At 57.3% G+C, this 24,496-nt stretch overlaps 1 protein-coding gene across 1 annotated transcript; it reads right to left on the bottom strand.

The window, feature by feature from the left end:
- Positions 1 to 15,147: 15,147 nt before the first annotated feature.
- On the bottom strand, positions 15,148 to 24,223 carry KCNK18 (potassium two pore domain channel subfamily K member 18). The gene is made up of 3 exons (XM_045853726.1): positions 24,004 to 24,223; positions 21,646 to 21,774; positions 15,148 to 15,926 (listed from the first exon to the last, which is right to left on the bottom strand). The coding sequence occupies exons 1-3, from the start codon at positions 24,221 to 24,223 to the stop codon at positions 15,148 to 15,150; spliced, it is 1,128 nt and encodes a 375-aa protein (XP_045709682.1).
- Between the last annotated feature and the right edge of the window lie 273 nt (positions 24,224 to 24,496).

Raw genomic sequence — 24,496 nt, 5'->3', positions numbered from 1 at the left:
CTTACACCAAGCATTGCTGTTTTGGGGCAGGGGTTAGGGGAGTATGTCCCACTCCCCAGCAGACGGGGGAACTAAGCTTTTCCCTAGTACAGGGGAGTATAGTTGTCTCCCCTTCCAGTTGTCCTCCATCCATGACCAGTTTGTGGAGACGCGCCACCCCTGATTTTTGCCGGCCCTCGCCCTATTCTGGATGTACCGTTTCCATTTAATTACACTGGCTTCTTGGGCATGTCCAGTTTTATGGAATGCTGGGGCCCTCAAAATCCACTTCATAGTGGGGATCCCAGGTTGTAGTAGGACATCATGCCCCACACTAACTGCTCCGTTTCCGTCAAAACCCAGGGAGCAGCCAGGAGTTGCCGCTCAAAGGGAGTATAGGACTTCCCCGCATTGGGCAACTTTCTAGACGGGAACCCTAGAGGCACCTGCTTTCCCTCTCGCTGCTGAATGGGACGTGCTCCTGACTAAGGGGGATACTTTGCCTCCTCCCCCGGTTCTCTCACCCCAGATTACCCGGTCCCACTTCTCAGGGTCCCAGCCAAGTGGGGCAGAAGCAATCACGACACGCGCTTTCTTCTTGTTCGTCTACCCCCGAGCTTCTCGTGTTTATACTGAGCACACCGCACCGCAGCCTCTTCGGCCGCTGCCTGATCCTTTCCGGCTGGATCCCCCGGGATAAAGTTTTGACATCATAACGTGGAAAGTTTCCCTTGCGATTCTGCGAGCTCTCGCTCCAGCTGAAGTTTTTCCTGCAGGATCGGCTCTGCCTGCCTTTCATGACGCTTTCTACATGCGGTTAGAATGACCCATCCCGGGCGGCAGACGGCGCCCGTTTCTTTTCCTGTCTCTGCCGGCAGTCCCTGGAGGCATTCCACCAACGGGGGCAGCTCCCTGGTCCACAGTGCTCATGGGGGCCGCTTCCCGTCGCCCATTCTTGTGCAACCCGGGAGAACAGGAGTCCTCCCAGCCCCGCACCTCACAAACCACACATTTCACTTCGGGCTTGCTGGAAAAGGGCCTATTGGCCTCGAATCCTGTTCATGAGGCCAATTCGTGTGCCATGAAGGGGCAGGTATGAGATCGTGGCCACTGAATTTGGAGGTTTGGACTTGCAGACAATAAAAACCCCAAGTCAGAGGTGAATGCTTGAGCTTTTTATTAAGCGAGAGCAAAGAGAAAAGCAAGAAGCAAGGACATACATCCCAGACGGGAGTTGGCCAACCCCGGAACATAGACGCTGGGGAATCCCGGAGACGGCTTTCGGGGTTCACCTGGGAGAGTTCCGAGAGAAGCATCCTTCTGTCAGGTGAGATTCCAAGGTCTCACTTTGGGGGCTATGCTTAAATGTGTTTTAGACAAAAGTGGCTACGTGCCAAAGGTCTTGTGTGACTTAGCTAACCAACAGGTCCCTCTGGGAGAAGGGCCAGTTGTCCCCGAAGGAACAGTTAACTATTAAAAGTACTGATCTCCCGGGGAGAAGGGCTGGTTCTCCCTGGGAGACAGCACGCCTGTATTTCATTCTTACAATAAAGGTCACAGCTCGGGCGTAAACAGGAAGGATTCTCAATGTCCCTTTAACCCGTCGGTGCAACAGGCAGTCCTAGAAGGGGAAACCCTGGTGGCTACCAAGCTCACAGAGACACAGATACTCTAGCATCCAGAGAAAATGCCCATTAAAACAACAGCAAGCTAACAGCGCCCCATTACGCCAACAGTGAGGAAGCTGGGTAATCGCCACGTGCTGGGGAAGAGGTGAGGAAATGGGACCCTCTCCTCGGGGTGGAGCAGGGCCTGTGCTGCCTTTCTGGGAGCAGTGGGGAGGGCTTGGTGGAGCTGAGGTCAGCACACACCCTCCGGCCCAGCAATCTCTCTCCACATCTAGTCTCAGGGAAAGCCCTGCTCAGGCCCCCAAGGGGCCAAGGACAAGGGTAGTCTTTGCCTTGTTGTCTACGGCAGAGGGGAGCTGGAGGCGCCTGGGTTTCCATCACCAGGGAATAAAGCAGTGATGTGTGAAGGAGCACCCTGTGGCCGTTAGAAGGGCACACCGGATACCCCGCAACTGTGCGCAGATTTGGCAGAGTCATGTGTAGGAAAGAAGGAGGGGGGAGGGGGCCCAGCTCTGCCGGCCGAGTCCACGTCGGGGCGTTAGAAGCATAGAGAGACACTCCATCTTTTGGAGGCTTCGCTCCTGCCCCAGGGTGCGTATCCACCACGGGGGTGCCCTTGTTGGGGAGGATCCCAGCAGAGGGGGTGTGGGACGCGGTGGGGAAGTAGAGAAGTGCAAATAAACCAAGACACGGGCCTTGTAAGGACCAGTGACAACAGCGTGCCGAGAACTGAAGCAAATGATCAATCCAACTCTCTGTACCTGGGGTCCCCCGCCTCCGAAAGGGGCTGCGGATAGCGAAGGCTTTCAGGACAGAACTGGCCGTGCCGAGCACGGAAGCTGCACGTGGGCCGCATCTCCCGGGGGCTGGCGGCTGTGCCCTGTCTGCGCAGACGGAAGGGGAACGAGGGCAGACGGAAACCCAGACTCTCGGGAGAGGACGGCGAGCGTCACAAAATTTAAATGTCGGGCTGGGTGCAAAAGGCTTGGGGTTTTTGTGTCTGATTTTGGTTTTGTTTTGTTTTGGGGTTTTTTTTGCCATTTCGCCTTTATTTTCTTTATAAAGCTTTAACTATTTAAAACTGTGACACCGTCTTGAGGGATTTATGGCAGGAGTGGATGTGTGGCCCAAAACAACTCTACCTTGGAGGACAAGGGTGGTTACGGGCTGTGCAGTGACCAGGTTTCTACCTTCCGTGTGCAGTGTTACATGGTCATAACCATGAGCCGGAGTGTAAAAAGTCAGGGATGTGCACTGTAACCTCTCGGGCAACCCCTGCAAAAACAATACAAGGAAGGAGAGGTAAACCGCTAACAGGAAAAATTAAATTAAAATTTTATAAAACATTCTACAAAGTATTTAAATAATTTCAAAAGGCAGGAAAGGAGGAACCAATGAGCAAAAAAAGTTAGAGGAATCAAGCAGAGAACAAAAAATAAAACGATAGATGAAATACAGTAAGCGTTAATGAATCCTACAATTAAAGGAAATGGTCAAGGTGGATTTTCTTTAAAAAAAAGTCTAGACTCCACGCTGTCTATAAGAGACACCCTTTAAAACTAAGTACACAGGTGGGTTGAAAGTAAATAGATGGAAAAAACATACCTTGCACACTGTAAACATTAGAAAGCTGAAGTGACTGTATTAATATCAGGTAAAATAGATTTACAAACAGACTTTAAACAGGGATATACAAAAGGAAGTTTTCATAATGATATCAGTGATCAAACGGAAGACATAAACAACTATAATGCATATGCTCCCAATAACAGAGCTTCCAGATGCAGTGTCCAGCACAAATAACGCTCCCTTTCTATTACAGAATCTTTTATGACAAAACCATCAGCACGTAATTCTGTAACATAACGATATCACACTCAAGCACGCTGTAGGACACTTTAGGTGAAATGCTCAGATGAAAACTATAAATTATTACACCCATATTTTTACCCTCCCAACCACGCTCAAGTGGGCCTTACTTCTGCCGGACCCTGGATACAAAAGAAAGAGAAAAAGACAAGTTCACAATCCAAATTTAAGACCTCTTTCTCAACAATGGAAAGGACAACTAGACAAAAAAAAAAAAAAAAAGCCGACACAGAAGATCAGAACAATACCATCAGCCGCGTTGGCCTCACTGGTATTTATTTCCCCGGCAAGTGAGCAGACGTACGTTCTTTTCGAGAGCTCGGCCAGGTCTCAGCCAGCATCTGCCTCCGTCAGGGGTGGCGGGGGGGGGGGGGGTTCCCTTGAAGCCAGCTCTCCCAGTGGTTTAACACATATTTTAAAAATGAGCTACGGTGAGAGAAAATACATTTCATTTCCGTTCTTGTCTCAGTTCTGCGTACTGTAAAAGAACATTTTCTGCGCAGAATGTAACCGAATCTACTGTACTGGTCTTGGGAGGGAACGGCAAAGCAAAGGTCACGTTGCCTGAAGGCTGCCTTGCTGGCTGCCAATGAAATTAAGTCATAGATGCTCTAACCTAGTAATTGAATCACGGCATTAACTGGCTTCGTGCAGCATTATCTGGAAAACGCAGGTCTCCAGGTTGGGCCACTGTAATAGAATCACTAACCTGTCTGGGGACATTTGCTGTAATTGGAGGCTGCAGAGCAGCCAGCCCGCAGTGAAGAGCACGTTTCCCCCGGTGCGCCGCTCCCGCCTGGGTCCTCGCAGCCGCCGCCCACGTCCTCCAGTCCGCCAGTGACTCAGTGGAGCTCTGTGAGCCATTGCTTCCAACAAGCCCCTCCCCAGCGCAAGAGCCTAAGGTGACTCCCTAATACTCCCGTCTGAAGCCTTCTGCCTGGCTTTTAGGGTTGTCTGCAACCCACCCCACCCGGCCTCCCGTCCCCAGCTCTCGCCCTCTGCTCTAATCAGACGGTGGCTCAGTGCCCCAGAAGCAGACATCATTGATATTTTCCTCAACCGCCAACTTCCCAAATCCCACTCCTAGCCCCAGGTCCCTCCTCAAGCTGTCCTTGCGCCTGGGCCTGGGCGTCAAGCCCCAGATAACCACTGCAGCCCTCCGGGGCTCCTGCCTTCAAGAGCACCCAAGGCCCAGAGAGCCTGCTCCCCACAGAGGCCTTCGCCAGCATGCACTGCTCCCCAGAAGCTCTGTCGGGGCTCATTCCTCCCACCCCACCCTCAACGGGACCTTCAACCCCTTGACGGCGGAGGAAGCAACTTCTTCCTCGTCTCTCTCCCCAAGGGCGGCTTGCACGGTGCCGCTCACAGAGCAGGCCCGTAGAACTAGCATCTATAGGGACCCTGGGGCCAGAGCCGACTCTGCCCCAGCCAGCTGAGCCTCAGTTTCCCCATCTGTACAGACAGTGGGTTGTCGGGTAGACCGCACTGTCTAATCCAGTAGCCATGCCACCTATGGCTGTGGAATGCTTAAAATGCGACTAGGCTGAACTGAGATATGCTTTAAATAGGAAATGCATACTAAAATTCCAAGGCTTAGTATGAAAAAAGGCAAAACATTCCACTAGTAAGTTTTATATTGTTTACATGCTAAAGTGATAATATTTTAGATACATTGGGTTAAATAAAATATATTATTAAAAGTAATTTTGCCAGCCCTGACCCATGTGGCTCAGTGGGTTAGGCGTTGTTCCATAAAACAAAGGGTCCCCGGTTCGATTCCCGGTCAGGGCACGTGTCTGGGTTGTGGGTTGGGCCCCCAGTGGGGGCGCGTGCAGGGGCAGCTGATCGATGTTTCTCACGTCGATGTTTCTACCCTTCCCTTCTCCTCTCTCTAAAAATAAATAAGTAGAATATTTTACAAATAATAATAATTTTGCCAGTTACTTTTTTACTTTTTTCTTTCAACACGGCTGCCAGAAAGTTTAAAATGTCCTGTGCGGCTCACGTTTTATTTCTGTGGGACGGCCCTGGGACAGAACACCAGTGCTGGCAGGAGCCCTGGAGGTTGTTGAGTCTAGTGGTGGCCTTTTCCACAGGGAGCAGTGACCTGGACAGGGACAGAGCCTTGCCTGAGGTCACGCAGGGGCCAGGTCAGGGCAGTGAGGACTGGAGCCCCGCTTCCTGGACAGCGGGTGTTCCACACTGAGGGTGCGGACCGGGGGGTGCCCACAGGTGGTCCCCAGCAGCTGAGAGCTCTCGGGACGCAGCTCCGCGGGGGCTCCCGCCTCCCCTGCTCACAGCCGTCTTCACCCACTTGCTATGCCAGCCGCACACCCAGACACCCGCTGGGAGGGGGACGCTAGTGGATAATCAATAGTCCAATAGGGTAGGCTGCAAAGGCCCAAACCTAATTATTTTGTTCAGAAACTTGTCTGTAACTAAAAGGCATCTGAAAAATCACTGCCACCATCTGTGAGTGGGGGAGAGAAGCCCAGTGATTATGTCCAATTGGATTTCTATCGACTGTTGTCTTGCAGGGAAGGTGCCGTGTCTCTGCGAAGCCCCTGGTGTGTAGGTGCCTCAGGGGCGTGTGCACGTGCGCACGCACACACACGCGCACACACACACTCCAGAGAGAGCTCTCCCTTTCCTAGGAGGCTTGGGGGAGGATTCTGGCCCTCCCTTTTACCACAGGTGGCCTCAGCTGCTGCTGCTACCACCAGGGTGACACTCGGGGGCTTATTTGTGAGGTTTTAGGTTTTCTCACCCTAATTTCTCTGAGGAAAGCAGAAGACGAAGACCTTCCGAATGGCAGCATGGAGAGACCGAATGTCTCCTACGACCCCGGGCAGTCGCCACACTCCCCACAGCACAGTAGGAAATACTTAAGGAGGAGAAAGCTTTTGAAAAGTAGTTCAAGACATTTGTGGGTCGAGTCACTTGCATGGCTGCAGAATCGCAGTAGGAAAAATCTGGAAACCTCCTGAGTGTCCGCACGTGGGGGCCTCCCGGAGTCCGTGGTGGTGAGCCTGGCAGAGAACAGCCACGTGACCACCCAGAAAATTAGGCAGCGCACTGTTTGCCGTGGAAACACATCCTAGACGTTCAGGGGCCGGCGGAAGTAAGGCTCGCATGAGCGTGGCTGGTGGGGTACACGAACATCTCACAATGCGACGGACAGCGATTCGAACATTTCGCCTAAAATGTCACATGGTGTGCTTGCGTGTGCTATTGCGACATTACAGAATTACATGCTTTGGATTTTGTAATAAAAAAGAGGCGTTATTTGTGCTGGACCTGGTACAATTCTTGGGTGAAACTAAAGCTCACAGCACAGCCTATCTGCTGCAATCCAGTGTAGGAAAACAAGCACGTCATTTCAAAGGCTGTGCCGGCACGGGCCAGTGCAACATGCAGACACGTCAGTTCTCGGGGGGTGTCGGCGGGGGACGGCAGTGTGGCAGGGGGAAGGTTTTTACTTCCCACTGGTAACTGTATGCCCTTCTGTAGTCTTGAAGTGTCATCTACCACAAGCTTCTATTGCTTCTTTCCATGTTTTTATTATAAGATGGATCATACACACAGGAGAGTGCAAAAAACACGTGCTGACAGTGTAAAGAACAATTGTTCATGAGTCCCACTGTGACCCCCACCCAGGCCAAGGTGTAAAGCTGGGCGGGAAACCCCGGAGCCCCTGGGTGCCTCTCCTGGGTCCCAGTGACCTCCCTCCCCTACGAGTGACCGCCCTTGATCGTCTTCTCCTGCTCTCGTTTGTAACAGTAGCACCTGTGGTGTTTCCCTAAAAACACCATTGGGGTTTGTCTGCTTTTTTATCTTTTTGTAAATGGAACCCTTCTGTAGAAGCTCTTTCTCTCTCTGGTTCCTCTTGCACAATGTCTCTGGGGAGAGTCACCCATGTCATGTAGCGCTGAAGTCTGTTCGTGTCCCTGCTGTGTGATACTCCACTCTGCGGCCACATCACCGTTCCTGTGTTCGTTCTTTGGGTGGACATTGGGGCACCCCCCAGTTGGAGCTCCTGTTGGCGATACTGCTCTCCCGCCACCCAAGAACTTGAACCGAGGCCAGTCTGAACCCGTGGCCTTCCCCAGCAGGCTACCCTGCCTCTCCCAGGCAATCTCACAGACTGACACAGAGACCTATCTCGAGGTCGCTCTTCCTAAAGCCCAAGAGGACAAGGCCAAGCGTCATTAAATGCCATGACCCCCCACCCCTCCGCCAGAGTTGAGCGCAAGGTTTCTGCACACTGAGTCACACACAATGATTGCCCAGTGGGTTTAATCTGGGTAACAATGTGCTTTTGTGGCAAACCATCCCAATGACTTTTACAAAGATTTTTATAGTGCTTTTGCCTTACTACAGAAGTAATGTCTGTTGACTGCAGACAGGTTCACTTCCGGGGCCCAAGGGCGTCCAGTGTGTGAACACGGGCACTGACCTTCGCGCTCTCATCCGACGGGCGTTTGCACTGTGCGTCCGTGATGAATAATACTGCGGCAAGCAATCCCGACGGCCACACCTTTCCGCACCCTGTAACCACTGCCTTCGGGAAGACCCCCAGTTCTGGCATTGTGGGGCCAAAGAGCAGGAAACGTTCCCTAGTGGGTGGAGCCCATTTCAAAACCCATTTCCCTGCTTCCCGTGGATGGGAGCCATTCCCTCTCCTGGGGCATCTGCCTGGGCTGTGGGCCGGATGAGAAGGTAGGAGGGCTGTGAAATGTGTGACAGCCGACCAGCTGGCTTCGGACCTTGACCCAGCCCTTCCCCTCGGCTCTCTCCGCAGCTACAGCTCCCTGGAAGAGGAGAGAGGGGCTGGGGGAGCCCTGGTATCCTAGTGACAATAAACGCACATCACCGGAAGGAAGGGGTCCCCGGAGCTGCCTCTGACCCTCCACACCCAGCAGCAGACGCTCCATCCTCCGGCCTTTACTGCAGGCCCACTGTGTGCACGGACCGTGCACAGCCAAGTCAGAGATGCGGCCTCGGAGACCCGGGAGCCTCTGACCTCTGGAAGGACCCGAGAGGATGAGGCAAAAGCAAAAATTCCAGCAGCCTGCTCAGGTGGGCTGTTTTGCTAGAAGCTGTCCTGCAATCCAGAATCTCTCTCTTTCTGTGCATCCACGTGGCCCTCAGGGAGGAAGGTAACACGCCTGCTAAAGAAGTAAACAGACCCAGGCTGGCGTAGCTCAGTGGATTGAGCGCGGGCTGCGAACCAAAGTGTTGCAGGTTCGATTCCCAGCCAGGGCACATGCCTGGGTTGCAGGCCATGAACCCCAGCAACCGCACATTGATGTTTCTCTCTCTCTCTCTCTTTCTTCCTCCCTTCCCTCTCTAAAAAATAAATAGATAAAATCTTTAAAAAAATTATTAAGTTCAAAAAAAAAAAGTAAACAGGAGAAGACTCAGCCTCAGGGTAAAAATATCTCCTTGAACGTGCAGTACTGTCTGGGTTTGCTGTGCTAATAAAGCTTTCCTGCGGCTCCTTGAGGCAAGAGACAGCCAATGAAACACGCTGTCCCAGACCCGCTTCCTGCTTTCCTGCCCAGACGGCGTGAATGGCCTTGGGGAAAGACTTGCGTGACCTTTGTGATCTGGCCTCCGGTCACTCAGTCACCTGTTGAGGAGGAAGAGGGGAGGGGCTGCGCAGGGAGGAAAGGGAGGTGTCAGAGGGCTCCGCCTGCCAGGGTCTCAGAACTTGGGGGTGGGGGGAGGACCTGGGAAGGGCACAGGGTAAGGGGTGGGTCCCCCAAAACAGGAGCATCAACAGGGACCCGGCACCTCTTCTAAGAACACTTCTTCAACAGACATCACGCTCTGAGACTAGTGACTGGGCGGACAGGACATTCCCCCGGACATCTGTGTGGGGGCCAGAGCTGGCAGAGGCCTCAGGGGAGGGTGCCGTCCTCCAAGACTGCGAGGCCCGGCGGACCCAGAGACTTCTGGGAAGGGCAGAAGTCTCAGAAGCGATGCCCTGGGTGTGCTCGGTGAGAAGCGTACAGGACGGTCTCTTTCCATCACCAGCTGAGCGAAGTCCCCCACTTTACTTAACGTGAAGGTAGGGCGTCAGCATGCAGGCCGGCGGCCACCCTCAGGCAACTCGGCCCCCTCTGTCCATCAGTCTCCACGCAGCCGACCCGCCCGGAGAATCTGCGGTCTCCCCCGGCCGTCAGCATCACAGCACACCTTAGAGAGTGCTTGGAGACGGCCTTAGAGAGTCCTTGGCCAGCAGCTTTCCTTCCCAACTCGCTCGCTCTCTCTCACTCTCTCTCTCCCTACCTCTCTCTCTCTCTCGGGAAGTTGTGGACTTCTTTCTTCAAACAAAGTGTTATAGGAAAGCAGACTATATAAAACAGGGCAGCCCTGGCTGGCATAGCTCAGTGGAGTGAGCGCGGGCTGGGAACCAAAGTGTCGCAGGTTCGATTCCCAGCCAGGGTACATTCCTGGGTTGCAGGCCATAACCCCCAGCAACTGCACATTGATGTTTCTCTCTCTCTCTCTATCTCTATCTCCCTCCCTTCCCTCCCTAAAAATAAATAAATAAAATCTTTAAAAAAAAAAAAACAGGGCAAAGCGAACCTACTCAGGCCAAAGTAGGGGCAAGTGACTGGAATCTCTGCCTGGGCTTCAGAGAGCGCCCCGTGGAGACCCCCCGGGCGACTTCAGCCCGGTCGCTGTACATTGTGGAGACTGAGGCCTGGAGGGCTAGTCCTGGCCATAAGCTCTGGGAGCCCAGAGACCCGGTCCACCTTGTACCACTCTGAATCCCGTGGGTCCTGGCACATAGTGGGTCCTCAGTAAATGCAGGGGTGGGCAAAATTAGGTTTACAGTCGTTCGTGTGGAAGACGATGTGCAGGTGATGACTCCTGCAGTAGCTTTATTAACTGTTTCGTGCACACACGGCTAGGAACCTAATTTGCCCAAAGCTGTGTTTGTCGATGGTGACAGACAGGCGGTGCTGCCCACCTTCGTGCGGGCATCTCCGTTTTCCACACGTGCCAGTGCTTTCTGAAGAATCTAAAGGGGAGCTTGAACCTCCAAGAGGCCCCTTAATGGCCTATGTTTTGAATTTATGCCCCTTGAAAGGGTTTCATTCTCTGATCTAAATGGCAAGAACAAAAGCAGAGCAGTAAAGGGTGAGGAGGATGAAAAGGAGCCACGATTTGTATCTGAGACGGAGGTGCCCTTTGTTGTCCAGCGTCCAAGTCAACTTCAAAGTTCTCGGCTACACAGATGCACGTCGGTCACCACGGCAACAGCCAAGCCGCCCAGGCCCTCCGACCCGGCCTGTCCCCTGCCAGCCGTGGCACGTGCCTGGCTTCCAGGGAGCTGGATCGGGGGATGACCCCCTCATCCTGGCTCCCCTGTCACCCAGCTGTCTTCTTGGTTCTCTGCCGGGGGGAAAGAAGTCGCTGGATGCCCCTTGGCCCTGCAACCATGCGTGAGCGTCGGCCATGTGCCTGCACCTCAGAAGTGCCTTCGGGGCTACACCGCTCGCGCCTGGAACACGGGGCTCACTCGGCAGGGGCTTGTGCACGACTATGTGAGTGAACCAGCAACAAGAGTCACCTGGGAGCTTCTCAAGTCTACACTCCCCAGGCCCCACCTGACACCAGAGAAATCAGTATGTCTGGGAGGCACGCTCACGGCTGGGGGAATTCTTAAAAGCCGCACAGGGGCCTCTCCAGTCACAGAGCCGGAGAGAGAAGAAAGCCTGGTCTCGGCAGCCCCCCAGGCTGGAAGGGTGGGGAGGAGCGGGACCCCCCCCACAACAAGATTAGAGCCCAGCCTTGGGCGAGTCCGTTAGAGGCACCTGGATGGCAGTCCTCAGCCTGGAGTTCTGGGGGCGGTGTTAATATCCGCAGTGGGGGGGGGGGGGGTGGGATGAGGCCAGAGGGTGGGATGAGGCCAGAGGGAGGGAGTGGAGACAGGGAAGACGTGGAGGGCTGCAGGGGGAAGCCCTGGAGAGAGAGAGAGAGAGAGAGAGAGAGAGAGCATCAGGCAAAGCACTGTTTTGGCAGCCCAGGAAGGTGACAGATGCAGGCTGGGGAAGAAGGACACGGTTGTGCCAACGAACCCCAGGGTACTAAGTGGGGAGCTGAGGGAGAGTGCCCCCCCGGCCCCCACCCCACGTGTTCTGGGGTGTTAGCTGCCGAAGGTGCCCCACCAGGGTGAGAACTGCCCTCGTTGCCTGGGCCCCCATGACTGAGACCGCCCCAGAATCCGTGGGGGCTCTGCAAGCTGATGCTGAGTACCCCGAGCTCGTACCTCACTATCTGCCAACCTCGGGTAGCGGGGGGGTGCCAGAGAGAGCCGAAGCGCACCATGTTTGACTCCAAATCATAGCAACGGGGACAGCTGGGACTTTGTAAGGAGCCCCCAAAGCTGGGCGCTGGGCGACAGCACTTCCTGTGGGTTCCCTGCTGGATCCGCACAACAACCCTCTGAGGTAGGTACTGTTTGATGTCGGTTTGGTGGGAAAGACACCTGCCCAGATTCCAGGCAGCCTGCCTCCACGGGCAGAGGCCTTCGCCACTAAGACACACGGCCCTTCCCCGCCAGTACTGAGAGGCCCAGGTCAGAGCAAGTCAGCCGGCAGCCCACAGGCCAGTGCCCCCGGGGGGCCAGGCCACTCTGCTCCCCACCCACACAAACGGCAGCACACCGGGCAGAGGTCAGCCGGACCACAGGGGGCTGCCAGAGCCAACCCTCTCCTCTCTGCAGAGACCCGGAGCAGGGCTCCACCTGGCTGGGTCATTCAGCAGGGCAGGACCACCCCAGGATGGGCGCCCAGCCAGGTCTGTCCCCGCAGGCCTCCCAGAGAGCAGGAGGGCCCTGAGCCCCTCCCAGGGGTGAGAGCCTGCCTGGCCCTGGCCCTGGCCCTCCGGAAGGCAGCGGTTCGCAGCGCCACCACAGGAGTCACCTGGCAGCTTTAGAAACAGCAGAACCACAGCCCCATCACCACAGTCGTTCTTGGGAGCCACTCCCAGAGCCCCCAGCCCAACAGATCTCAGGCGGGACAGGGCATCGGTGCTTCGTAGAAGCTTCTAGGTGTCTTTCTCGCAAGCTTCAGCCGGTCTACCCACCGGAGTGAGGCTGGTGGATCAGAGAAGGAAGCCACCCATGTGAGGGACGACTAATGACTGGACACCAAGTGTCTAGTGCCTGGGACTCCAGCGGTGACATTCCCGGGCCTTAGCTGGGCAGGGCATGTAATGTGAAGGGCAGGGGACAGCCTTGGCGAGGACGTGCGGTGGAAGCACCCCTCGTGAAAGCTGCAGGAGGAGCATGGATCGGGGGCTACTTCCCCCGGTGTCCGCGGCAGGGGACGGAAGCCCGAGTAGCCTCCTGCTCTGGGACCAGGATGAGGACAGAAGCCGAGGTGTCTCCTCTTAGAGGGCCGCAGTGGCGGGAGATAGCCGCTTCCAGGGGCGCCTTCCTGGAGGCACCGGGGCGTGCGGTAGTGGATCTGCTGGGCGGGAGCCTCAGACACGCCACCTGCTGGCCGAGGAGCGCCGGGCCGCGCGGTCTGGCGGCTCCACCTGGTGGTCACTCGGGGAAGTGCAGTCCGCTCAGCCCGCCCAGGGCAGCCTCGAGGCCGCACCTTCTTAGTGTTGGGTCCGGAGTGGTTCCTCCATCAGCTCCCCCACCCGCGAACTTCCAGTCCCGAGAACCCAGCGCTGCTGGGCCCGGCTGCCCTTCCCTTGACAGCGACCGCTCTGGAAGCCCCCTCCTGGTCCCCGGGGATTGGGCCTCCCCGGACGACTCCCTTCATCCTCCACCTCCCCACCACCTCTTCGGCGCTCATCTTGAGTCAAATGCCCATGAACTTCAGTTTCCTCTGTTAAAAACAGCTGAGGATCTGCTGGGCTGGCGGACAACCGGACAGGACGACCTCCACGGCCTCTGGGTCAGCGCCTCCACCAAAGGCTCTGGTCTAGGTCCCGGAGGAGCTGCGCTTGGGGTTGGGGGGGCGGGGTGGGGGGCGGGCGTTTCTGTGCCCGATGGCACGAGTGTTCTTGCAGACATCAGGTGTCCAGGCAAGGCTGAGAGTGGCTGAATTCACCTTGCGGCACTGGAGTGAGAGGTAAATAGGGGGCGGGAATATGGGTGCCTGGCACGGAGGGGTGCGAAGCGAGCAGCGGGGAGGCCGGCTGAGCCATGTCCTCAGAACTGCGGAGGAACACCGACCCGCCAGCAAACGAGCGTGACCTGATATTTGGTGGACGCCCCTGACAAACTCCATGAGTGCACTTGAACGGGACTTCCTACCGCCCCCAGAAGGGACTGGCCGGGGGGTTCGGCACCGCCTGTAACTACCTCCACTCTCTGAGCCTGGGAAGCAGCAAGCACAGCCCTCGGTGTCCGTCTATCTGAACTTCGCAAAGCTACCGGCTTCCTTTATTTTCAAACTGGAATCCCCGGGAATTTTTCATTGGTCCTCGCCATTGTTGCTCTGTACACTGGAGTAGGATTCATCATTTACCTAGGGACGAATTTTGCTAATCACTGGACACAGGTCAATTTTTTTCCCCCCAGATACTCTCCAAAAAAACTTTGATTCTCTCCAATCGGATATGTCTCATAGCTGACCAGGGAAATAGTAAGACCAGTTCTTACTCTGTTACATCCTCTCCCAGGCCGGGGTCCCAGGAGTGACTCTGAGACCAGGATTAGCGTGCGTGTGGGTTGTTTAGGGGTGACCTCAAGAGGAGGAGGGACAGGGAGATGAATACAAGGTATGCTCGGAGCAACCGAGGTTCCACTCGGTCGGGGAGGTCGGGAGACCGTGGTGAAGGTGACCCAGAGTCGCCCTGTAAAGGAGGCAAGCCGCTGGGTGCTATTCCTCAGTGGCTGAGGGATACTCCCAAGAGCCTCTGCTCTTTGGATTTCCAGCCTTCCCGGTGAAGCCACGCCCTCCGGGCCAGAGCAAGTTCTCTCTCAGGCAAAGGGAGCTGGAGTCCCAGGGCTTCTGGGAGGGGCACCTACAGTATCTGCCACACAGACCAGCCCCTTCCCGTGCCAGCTCATTCAGGAGGTGCCCGTCGCGTGCAGCCGAGTGAGGACACTGGTCTGCACAGACTCTGGCCATCAGGACATCTCCCAGGCCCTACAAACATGGGCAACAATCCCATGAGGCAGGATCAGCGTATTTTACACAGGCTGGAATCCAGCTGATCTCGCCCACGTGCGCGCCGTCATTCAAGCAAAGAGGCTGCCCAGACTAGCTCTGTTTCATCAGGGGCACACAGGGAGCTGCTCAGGGCGGTTCTAATTTAGTGCAAAAGTACAGATTGCAAGAACAAAGGTAAGTTTTTTCCCATGTTGCAAGAAACGGGTGACTTCCAGGAGGTGGTTTCATCGACATAAGGTGACAGTTTCTTTTAAATGAAGACAGGGAAATAAATTGGACGTTGGGGAAGGGTGAGGGTTTTTGTCTACGTCCTGACACGAAAGGCGGCAGCCACCTTTCTGCGGGGCCCAGAGGCTGAAACCGGCCCTCGCGCAGGCTCTGTGTCCACACCGCCAGGTCTCTGATGGCAGGCCGCAGTGCCACACTCTAACGACACTGCCCCAAACGCCAAGGCGAGGGAACCAGCTCAGCTAGTGTGCGCCTCACGAGAGACGGTGGAGCCTTCCTGTGTTCACGGCGTCCTAGAACTTCCCTTTCGTGAAGAACAGCATGAAGTGTTTGTAGCCGCGAATCAGCCTGGTTTGCACCAGCTTGAAAGCGATGCACACGATCTCCATCCCGACGATGATGTAGAGCGAGAAGAACAGGAAGAAGTGAGGGTGCTGCAGCGCGATGTCGCCGAACCCGATGGTGGTCAGCGTGACGAAGCAGAAGTAGAAAGCGTCCTCGAAGTTCAGGTGCTCCTCCCAGGCGGGGAGGACGGCGGCCGCGCAGGAGATGTAGGCAAAAACGATGAGGGCGATGAGGGGCAGGGGCACGTCCAGCTTCTCCACCTGCCGGCCCACCTCGTCCAGGTTGCTGATGACGGAGAAGGAGAGTGTCCCCGACGCCAGCTCAGGGCAGGAGGTGCTCCGCTCCACGGCCCGCGTGGGCAGGGGCAGCGTGTTCCGTGTCTCTCGTGCCAGGAGCCTCTCCAGCAGCTCCACATTGCTGCTTGAGGCCGCGGGACACCTGGGGCTGGGGTCCTGGGGCTCTGGGGCGTCGATGATGATCCTGGGGACAGCCTGGCCCGCGGGCTTGGCGTCCCGCCTTCTCCTGGAAAGCAGTCGGGAGCACCATTTGGGAAGGCGAGGGCAGAGGAATGGGAGCTTTCGGAGCCGGTTGTACGACGTGGACAGGAGGGTTGCCAGGATGTCACCTGTGTCCGTGAGGACCAGCACCATCAGGGGGATGCCGAAGAGGGCGTAGAGCATGCACACGTACTTGCCGAGCCTGGTGACGGGGAAGATGTGGCTGTAACCTGAAAAAGAGGACACAGTCGGGGGTCGTCATCTGCTCCTCCCCCTCCCCAAGAAGCTTTAAAGAGATCTTCTGCCGTTTCCCCTCCTTGGCATAGCATTTGATACAATGCATTGGCAAATATTCATCTTGAGACATTTATCCCCCTGCCTAACATGAGGCCTGCTTTGGTGGGGGGTACCGGGCCAGGGGGGATGCCCAGCTTCTCTTTAGGGTTTGGAGCAACTCATGTCCAAAGGTCGTTGACCCCAAATGTCCTTGGCAGGGGCAAGCACATGTTTGGGAGCGAGCCACCGCCTGTCAGTCTGCCGTGGCCGCCTCTGAGTGTCCGCGTGAGGAAGAGCCAGCGCCCTTAGGAGAACAGCGTGAGCGCAGGTGAGAGGGTGCGGACGGCTTGGCAATCTTGCCCACCGCCTCCCTCATCCTCCAGAAGCCGCCTTCGTCCTCCCGGGGATGCCTGGGCCTCTCGATTTGTTTCTGCGTAACAGGCAATTACCGTGTGCCAACGATGTTACGGCAGAGCGCCCAGCATTCGGGAAAGTAGGAGGCCGGAAAGTGAACCAAATACAATGGCCGCCCTCAGAGCCTCTTGGGCTGCAGCGGACCCGACAACCATGCTCACCAACAATGGGGAAGTAGTTAGGATCCCCGCATCTAGAATCTTGCCAACCTGGGTTCAAATCCCAGCTCCGCCGTTTACTTGCAAGTTACTTGACTACTCACATCTTCGGCTTTCTTATCTGTAAGATGGGGATGACAGTCCCTGCTTTGTCTGTTGACTAGCAGGAAGGAGTGCATGGGACCAGAGCCCGACACGTAGTGGGCGACTGATGGATGCTGGTGTCCTCGCCCTCAGGAGCAAATGCGTGCTGTCTACTGGGCACTCCGGGGGGGCTGGTGTCAGCCAACCTCCACAGGTCGGTGCTGTCATCGCCATTCGTAGATGAGGAAGCCGAGGTCGGAGCCACGAAGCAACCTGGCCAGGGCTGCCTGCCTGCTCCCAAGCCAGGGCTCACTGTCCAACTGGGTCAGGAGCACCGAGGGGGTGTAAACCTCCCCCCAGGGAGTACAGGTCATCCAAGCAAAGGGGTGGGTGGGCTGAGGCCGCCCTGCTCTCCAGGAGCCCCTCCTTCTACCCCCATTACCCGCACCCTCGCCTCCTCCGCTGCGGGGCCGGAGCAGGGGGCCGTCACACTCCGACAGTGCGGATCTTCTGAATGGGTGCACTCAGAGACTTCCACAGAGGGAGAGCTTTTGCATTTAATGCCTGTGTTTAAGTTTTGATGTTACGAAGGATGATTCATACAGAAAACTCAGCCCAACTATTTAAATGAACTGGAAGGTAAGTGCTAGGCTGGCTGGGCCCCAGCTCCTCCAGCGCCTGTGGCGAACCCTGGGGCTCTGCCCTCCGGGAACGGGACGATGCGCAGGTGGCCACCTCACCAGGGTTCGGGACGAAGGAAGGCAGTGGCCCTCGGTAGGTCTCATCAGTTCGTGCCCATCCCAGGGCACACCATGCCACCCCAGCTGGTGGCAAAAGTGCCGTGTGATAGTAGGGCAGTTAACGCTGTGTGTGTGGTCGTATTGTGCATGCACACTGGGCACCGACTGCACGCACCGGGGCCACCCTGGTGAGCGAAGTAAACATGGGGCCCAGCCCCACCGAGATTCTGGTTTAGTGGGAGTCGGATAGGAGTCACACTCCGCTCAGCGAGTACAGAATCACAGATGGTGCTCGAGGGCAGGACGTAAAAGAGCAGACTGTCGGGTGAGCGATGGCAGCAAAGGCACCCGGCCCGGATTTCACATTTATTGAGCACCTACTATATGCCTGGCTCCTGTGCACAGGCAGAGGTCGCGCCCTCTGGGAGCTCCTACTTGAGGGGGAGGGTTGGCCTTGAGCTCGGCTCCCCTCCATTCCAGCAGGATGCGGCGGGGATGCAACAGGCGCATGCACCGGGGTCAGGAGTGGGGACCGCATTGGCTAAACCTCCCATCAGCATCCCAGGTTTGTGCCACCGGCAGGACCTGCTGTGAGTGTGCCGAGAGTTTCCATCACCTCTTTTCCCTTCCCCTGCTCCCTGAAGGTCTCCAGCAGCTCACTCCCTCCCCTCAGGGACAGGAGATTGCCAAAGTGGCTCAGGACAGGCTTCGGTGACAGGCCAGAACCACCGAGGAGACCGTGGTGGAGGTAGGATCTAAAGAAGAGGGGGGACAGGGGACTGAGGTGCATCATGGATAGAATGGCCAGCTGCCCAGTCTGCTGCCCAGTCTGCTCAGGACTGAAGGGTTTTCCAGAATGCAGCTCTTCTGGTGCTAAAACCAGGGAAGTCTCGAGCAAAAGAGGCAGCTGACCGGCCCTGGAGGAGGGTGTGGAGAGGCCCCCTGGAGCAGGGAGGAGGGGCGAGGAGGGAGCTGAGCCTCCCCCATCGGGCCAGGAGCTCAGAGGCCCAGCCCTGGGTGTCAGCGAAGATCCCCGTGCCCGTGCCCCAGCACATCATGGGCCCACTGAGCCACTGGCCTTTAAGGATGTCAATAGCATCCACAAGGGCCCCAAAACGGAGGCCACCCTGTCTCCCAGACAGGGCATAAACCCCCAGTTCTCATGCTCCCCTAGGAAAGTCAGGAGACACTGTCCAGTAGACATCCTCAGCCTCAAGTGTGGGGACCCAGGGTCAGACTGTTTCGTTTGTTTGTTTTCTAAGGAAAGAAGGTGGGCTTAGCAAACTGTAAATGAAGCCTCTGTGGCTTCACCTAGCACATTTCTTCTGGGATTTACAGAGTAAACTGCCATTTGGAGTCAAAATTCCTTGCATAGCAAAACCCCTGCCGCCGGCAACCACCATCATTACTGCACTTACGGACAAGGAACAGGGAAGTCAGGTGACCTGCCTAGGGGCCCGCAGCCCACAGCAGACAAGGGTGTGTACCCCTCCCCCAAAGACCACCCCCCCCAGTGCACATGCCCAACCCAGTGCTCCCCTTGGCAGAGGAGGGCTTAGCAAATTGCAAATGAAGTCTCTGTGGCTGCCTTCGGGTGGCTTATGCTTACGATCCAGAATGTACGCCACATCGCAGACAATGCATTAAGGAAGCAAGTCTCCGAGAGCGCCCAGCCCCAGCGAAGGGGCTGTGTTAGCTAGCCCAGTTCCTGAATGCTGAAATGCATAATGGCAAATCATACCATTTCTTATAATGCATTTGTACATTCCTCTGTGATCAGTCGACTCCACTTAGGCTGTGAGGATTGAATTGCCCATGCACTTAACTTTCTAATCCAAGGGGGCTGACCCATCTGGAAATGACCGGGGATTGACCCACCTCACACCTGCCAGGTGTTCTTTCCCAGCATCCAGGCCAGGTGCATTTCAGGCGACCCAGAGACACAGGGCAGGAAGCAGTGATGCCAGCACGACCTCCGAACCCCGTTATTGATTGCAGGCAGTGCAGAACCTCCCCCACCATCCCCTTCCAGCTGTAATTACTGGACGGCCTGATGTCCTCCTAATGGACTTGGGCCGTGGGTAGTAGCATCGCCTTCTCGGGATCAGAACCAAACTAATGCGTTTCCGTTAGATCAGTGGTTTGCAGCTGGGCTCCCATCAGCACCACCCAGGGGGCCCTGCAAAGGGCTGGTGCCCGGGCCGCCCCGGAGATCCTGGCTGGAGTGGCAGGGGGTAGGGTCCGGGTGGGGGAGCTAGTGGAAGACATCCGGGCACCTCGCACATCAGCGTGTGTCCAAATCGCCTGGAGACCCTGTTCAAACACACACCGCGGGGCCCCACGTCCATAGTTTCCAACTCAGAAGGCCTAGGATGGGGCCTGAGAATGAGCTTGAACTTCTAACCTGTTCTCGGGCAATGCACCAGCTGCTGCTCCGGGGCCCACTCTTTGCTAACCACCGCACTAGCTCAGTGGGCCTCGGTGGGGGCCGTTGAGCCCCCCCAAGACATTTGTCAATGCCAGAGACATTTTGTGGCTGCAGCGACTGGTGGGTACAGTGGGGGGGGGGAGTGAGTGCATCTGGTGGATACGGGCCAGGGAAGCAAGGAATTGGCAAGTGTCTCAGATGCCAGCAGTGCCGAGGCTTAGAAGCGCTGCCTCGGATCAAGCGCCCAAAGTTCTTGAGGAAAAGCAGACGCTAAACCCCATCCTCTCAGCCCCCTTGCTCAGCTCCCCACAACTGCCGTTCCCTCAAGGGGTCCCCTGGAGCTGGAGGTTCCCCGAAAAGGCCAGCTGTGCCCAGCCCCTGCCCCACCGGCAGTGGCTGCCCTGCTGGAGTCATAGCCCCCTGCTGAATGGGACAGGGGAGGCGTCCAGCTCAGAGGGCTGCCGTGAGGAATGAATAAGGGAATCACATAAAGCGCGTTGATGCCGCGCCTGGCCCTGGTGAGTGCTCAGTAGTGTGGCTATTGCTGTTATTCTCTCTGCCCACGACCCTGGCAGGAGCGGCGTTCAGGAGAATGGGACCAGTGCTGAAAGAAACCACCTGGGGGCGCTGGTCGCCCTGAAATCCGCCTCCCCACCCTGCCCCTCCCTGGGCGCCGGAGTGCTGCGTGTCTTTCCTGGGAGGCACCCCTGGAAGGCACCCCTGGAAGGCCTCGGCTTCCATGTCCTCAACCATCGCCTCCATCCCCAGGTCCAGCGTCCTTACCACCATCCCCCAGGGCCAAGGAGCCCACCCACCTAAGCTAGAGACCTTGGCCTCCCCCTCCTCCTCACCCTCGTATCCACCCCCTGCAGACTTTCCTTCAAGTCCTCCTTCAGCCCACCCCTCTTCCCACCCTCAGGACCACTGTCCTAGATCAGGCCATTGTCACCATCGGTGGCAGAAACCTCCGCCCTGGTCTCCCTGCTGCTAGCCTCACCCTCCCTGGTCCGCCTCCGTGCTGCAGTGGGGGTGGTCTTGCTAGAATGCTGAGCTACCGTGCCTTCACCTTGCTCAAAACCCTCTGGACGGAGCCCCCACTGTCCTGGCATTGAACCCGACCACCTCAGCCCAGGGGCGGGGCCTTCCCCTGGTCCGAGCCTCCCCTCTCTCTCGCCTCTCTTCATGCCTGACTTCGCCTCCTTACAGCGCCCCTGGGTTTCTGTGTTTTGGGGCCTTTGCCCTCGCCGCTCTCCCAGCCTGGAGTGCCCTCTTCACACCCCACCTTCCCCCCAAGGTGACTCCCGCTCCCCCTCTCGGACTCCGCCTGGCTGTGCTCCCCTCCAGGGGGCCTTACCACGTGCTCCCCACTGACATCCTGCCCCCTGGGCCTTCCCCGCCCTGGGGCAGCCCCCCAGCTCTGCGCTCCCGCCGAACCCTGAGTGCATTGCATGCTGACCGGGCGTGGTCGTCCCGAGGCCTTCTGCCTTGCCCGGGAGCCTGGGCGGGCGGGCAGGCACTGTTGGCCAACGGGATTTTGTACAAGAGCACCCAGCCGACAGCCCAGAAGGGGCTGAATTCTAGCCCACACCTTGCTCACTGCGGTCTACACCCGGGCATGGGCTGCACCCACCTGAAGGAAGGGCCGTCTTTCCTAATTTCCACAAAGGCGCCTTATGGGCCAGGGGCAGGGACCGCTGGGCCCCCGACCTGGGAACCACGCCCACCCGCGCACAGCGGGCCTAGCACAGGGCAGGCCCTCCACACTGCGTGAACCGAACATCCCAGCATCCGCTCCCCAACCCTCTCCCCCAGGTCCTTCTGCCAGGCCCGACCTTGCCCTTGAACTTACCCACGGTGCTGATCACTGTGCAGCAGAAGAAAAGCGAGCTCAGGAAAGACCAGTCTGCGGACCTGTGGAACCACTGGTGCTTCACCGTGGGCAGCAGCTTCCTGAGATCCAGTTTCCTGTCTTCCATGACTCAAGAAAGAGATGACCAGCTGAGGCACAGGGCTCTGCTCTTCGAGATAGGTCCCACCCAGGTGAAGGGGGTCTCCCCCAAGGACCAGCGGGGCCCCGGCCTTGTGGCCCCATCAACACCAACACTTGGCTCTCGGAGCCCTGCTATTAAATGTCTCTGCAGACAGGTCCTGCTCCAGCACCCAAGGGAGAAGCCTGGCAGGGGTGGGGTTGGCGGGGGGGGGGTGGGGGGGGGGCGGTGTTCAGCCTGACTCAGCCATGGGATCCCTGGGTGGCCTTAGAGGGCTTTCTGGACTTTCTGGGCCTCCGTTTCTTCCACCTTGCCAAGGGCCATATAAACAAACTGCTGCTCTGTCTCTCTCACGGGGTTCTTGTAAACGGAAAGCAAAAGGCTTTTATGAAATGCAAGCCGTTATGTGGCTGCAACCGGCACCACTCCCGGAGGTAGTTAAGCCCGGTGGGGTTTGGTGCTTATCCAGCGATCTGTGGGCACCAGCCGCCTGAGGACGCCTGGGACACATGGCAGAAGCAGGTTTGGGAGTCCTGGTTTTTCAGACGCTTCTTCTGGCCCAGCAGCCCGTGGCTTTGGAGATCCTAGAAGCCCCCTGCCAGACGCTGGCATCGTAGTAAGAGGGTGTCACAGAGCAGGAAGCCACTACTCCTCTGAGTGGGCACCAGCCCGGGAATCCCGACACCTGCACGCTAGACCCAGCTCTGACCCCGCCTAGGCCCTACAGCTGAGGACAGGAGGCCTGCTTCTCAGCCTCAGTTTCCCCATTAGGGAGGCAGGATGACACGGTGGTGACAAGCTCTCGCTCTGGAGTCCAATGCCGGGGGTCGAATCCCTGGACCCATCTCCCAGTGTGTGACCTCAGGCACGCTGCTGTTAAGCACCGCAGCTGCTTAATCTGTCCAAGGGGGACATTCCAGCCCTCCTAGGGGGTCCATGTGAGGGTGAAGTGTGCCGAGGGGTCAAGAGCAATCGACTCGGGGTCTGCGCTCAGCCCGTACTTACTGGACATGTTAACCTGCACTGAAAATCTGCACGAAGTGGGGTTGGGCCCGCTCTGGGTTTCCATTCTGTTCCCAGAAGCACCCAGGACACTTTTTAAAGATTAGATTCCAACCCAGCCCCAGAGAGCACGATGCAGCCGGTTTGGGGGAGGGGCCTGGGAGTGTGCATTGGAGACAAGCTCCCTGGGTGCTGCAGACGCGTGGCCAGGTTTGGGAGGCCCTGAACTTGTTGCCAGTCTGGACCCAGGGATGCCTCAGAGTGTCCAAGCGGCGGCAGTGGCAGAAGTCATCTCCCTGGCTGGCTGAGCAGGCGTGTGTCTGTCCGGTACAGGCGCAGAGAGGGGTGGTGTGGGGTGGGGGGGCCTCCACGGAGGGAGATTCTGCCTCCCATGACCAGCGCCTAGTCAGCCCCAGCCGAAAGGGCCTGCCTCTAGCAGAAACAAGTGACTGAATATAAATGCAATCCGATGCGGACATATATTAAAGGGCCTTGTGCCTTCCAAGAGGCTTCGTGTATATGACCTCATCTGCTTCCCCACAGGGTCCGGTGATTGCTGGCCACCCTCCGTCCAGCACACTAGGCCCAGAGAGGGCAACAGCTCTGCCCGCGACCACACAGCAAGCTGGGAGAGCAACAGAGACTAGAAGCAGGCCCCAAGGTCTTCTGACCATCCCTGCCCCATCCCTAAGTTCAGCAACAGAAAATGCTGTTTGAAACAGAAAGTGGGAGAGGAGGGGGGCAGCCTGCTACCTTGGGGAGCAGGTCTGAGCCCCATTTGGATTGCTCCTTGAATTCTAATCCCTGTAAACTGAATCGCGGGGTGAGGCAGGCACAGCTCTGAGGACCAGCCTCGGAACTCCTAGCCCCAGATTCCATCACCCGCCCGCCCGCCTGCCCACCCCAGGGCCTGCTGGTCTGTGTGGGCCTGGGAGCTGAGGCAAAGGGAAGGGAGCCGGCCTCTCCAAGTAGCTCCTGGGTGCTCAGTGCTTTGTCCCATTCTTCACAGCAACCCTCACAGGCCATTCTTCTCTCTATTCACAGAGGAGGAAACTGAGGCTCAGAGAGGAGGAGCCACTGGCCTCAGATGGCCTAGGAACGGGGAGGCGACATGCGGAGGGCCCCCAGACCCATCCTCCTGCAGGAGAGCCCTCGGCTCTCCAGGTCTGCCCGCACCCGTGGAGAAAAGGCCAGCCCTGCCCAGGTGAGCCACCTACCAGTTTTGTTGCATTGCAAGAGGAAGCAGAGCTCCTCCAAGAACTTCTCCAACTCCCCGTCACCTGCCCCCAGGTCCTGGCCGCCCTCGATGGCTGAGAACAGCAGGGCCCCCACCAGTGCGTAGGTCACCAGGGAGCAGAGAAAGCAGAGGCGTGGGAAGAGTTTCTCTAGGGCCTCTTGGTAGCACCTCCTGGCCTGGGACGACCCTGCAGCCTCCATCCTCCCAGGAGCTCGCAGGATATGAAGTGTTGGTGGGAGAGGCAGGAGCACCCAGGCCCTGCCAGGAGGAGGAGAGGGGGGAGAGGGGAAGGGGAGGGCCCCGGGATTGGTCAGGCTCCGAGCTAAGTGGATGGTGCAGGCACTTCCCCCAAGGACTCAGGAGGAAGCTGGTGTTCATGTTCAGTTCATCTGAGTTACTCAGGCGGTGCCCTGCCCCCAGAGCCCCGAATTACTATCGATCCACCAAGCTGACGTGTGCCCGGCAGCCGGGCC

Source organism: Phyllostomus hastatus, unplaced genomic scaffold (assembly GCF_019186645.2).
Source record: "Phyllostomus hastatus isolate PE091 unplaced genomic scaffold, TTU_PhHast_1.1 phas_scaffold_1066, whole genome shotgun sequence".
Taxonomy (NCBI): Eukaryota; Metazoa; Chordata; class Mammalia; order Chiroptera; family Phyllostomidae; genus Phyllostomus; species Phyllostomus hastatus.
Note: the sequence above shows the minus strand (reverse complement) of the source record. Positions and strands in the feature narration are given on the sequence as shown.

Coding starts and splice junctions, on each gene's coding strand:
- KCNK18 (XM_045853726.1), bottom strand. CDS start 24,223: ATGGAGGCTGCAGGGTCGTCCCAGGCCAGGAGGTGCTACCAAGAGGCC. Junction 21,775..24,003: donor CTTGCAATGCAACAAAACTG/GTAGGTGGCTCA, acceptor CTCTTTCTTGAG/TCATGGAAGACAGGAAACTG. Junction 15,927..21,645: donor CACAGTGATCAGCACCGTGG/GTAAGTTCAAGG, acceptor CCTCTTTTTCAG/GTTACAGCCACATCTTCCCC.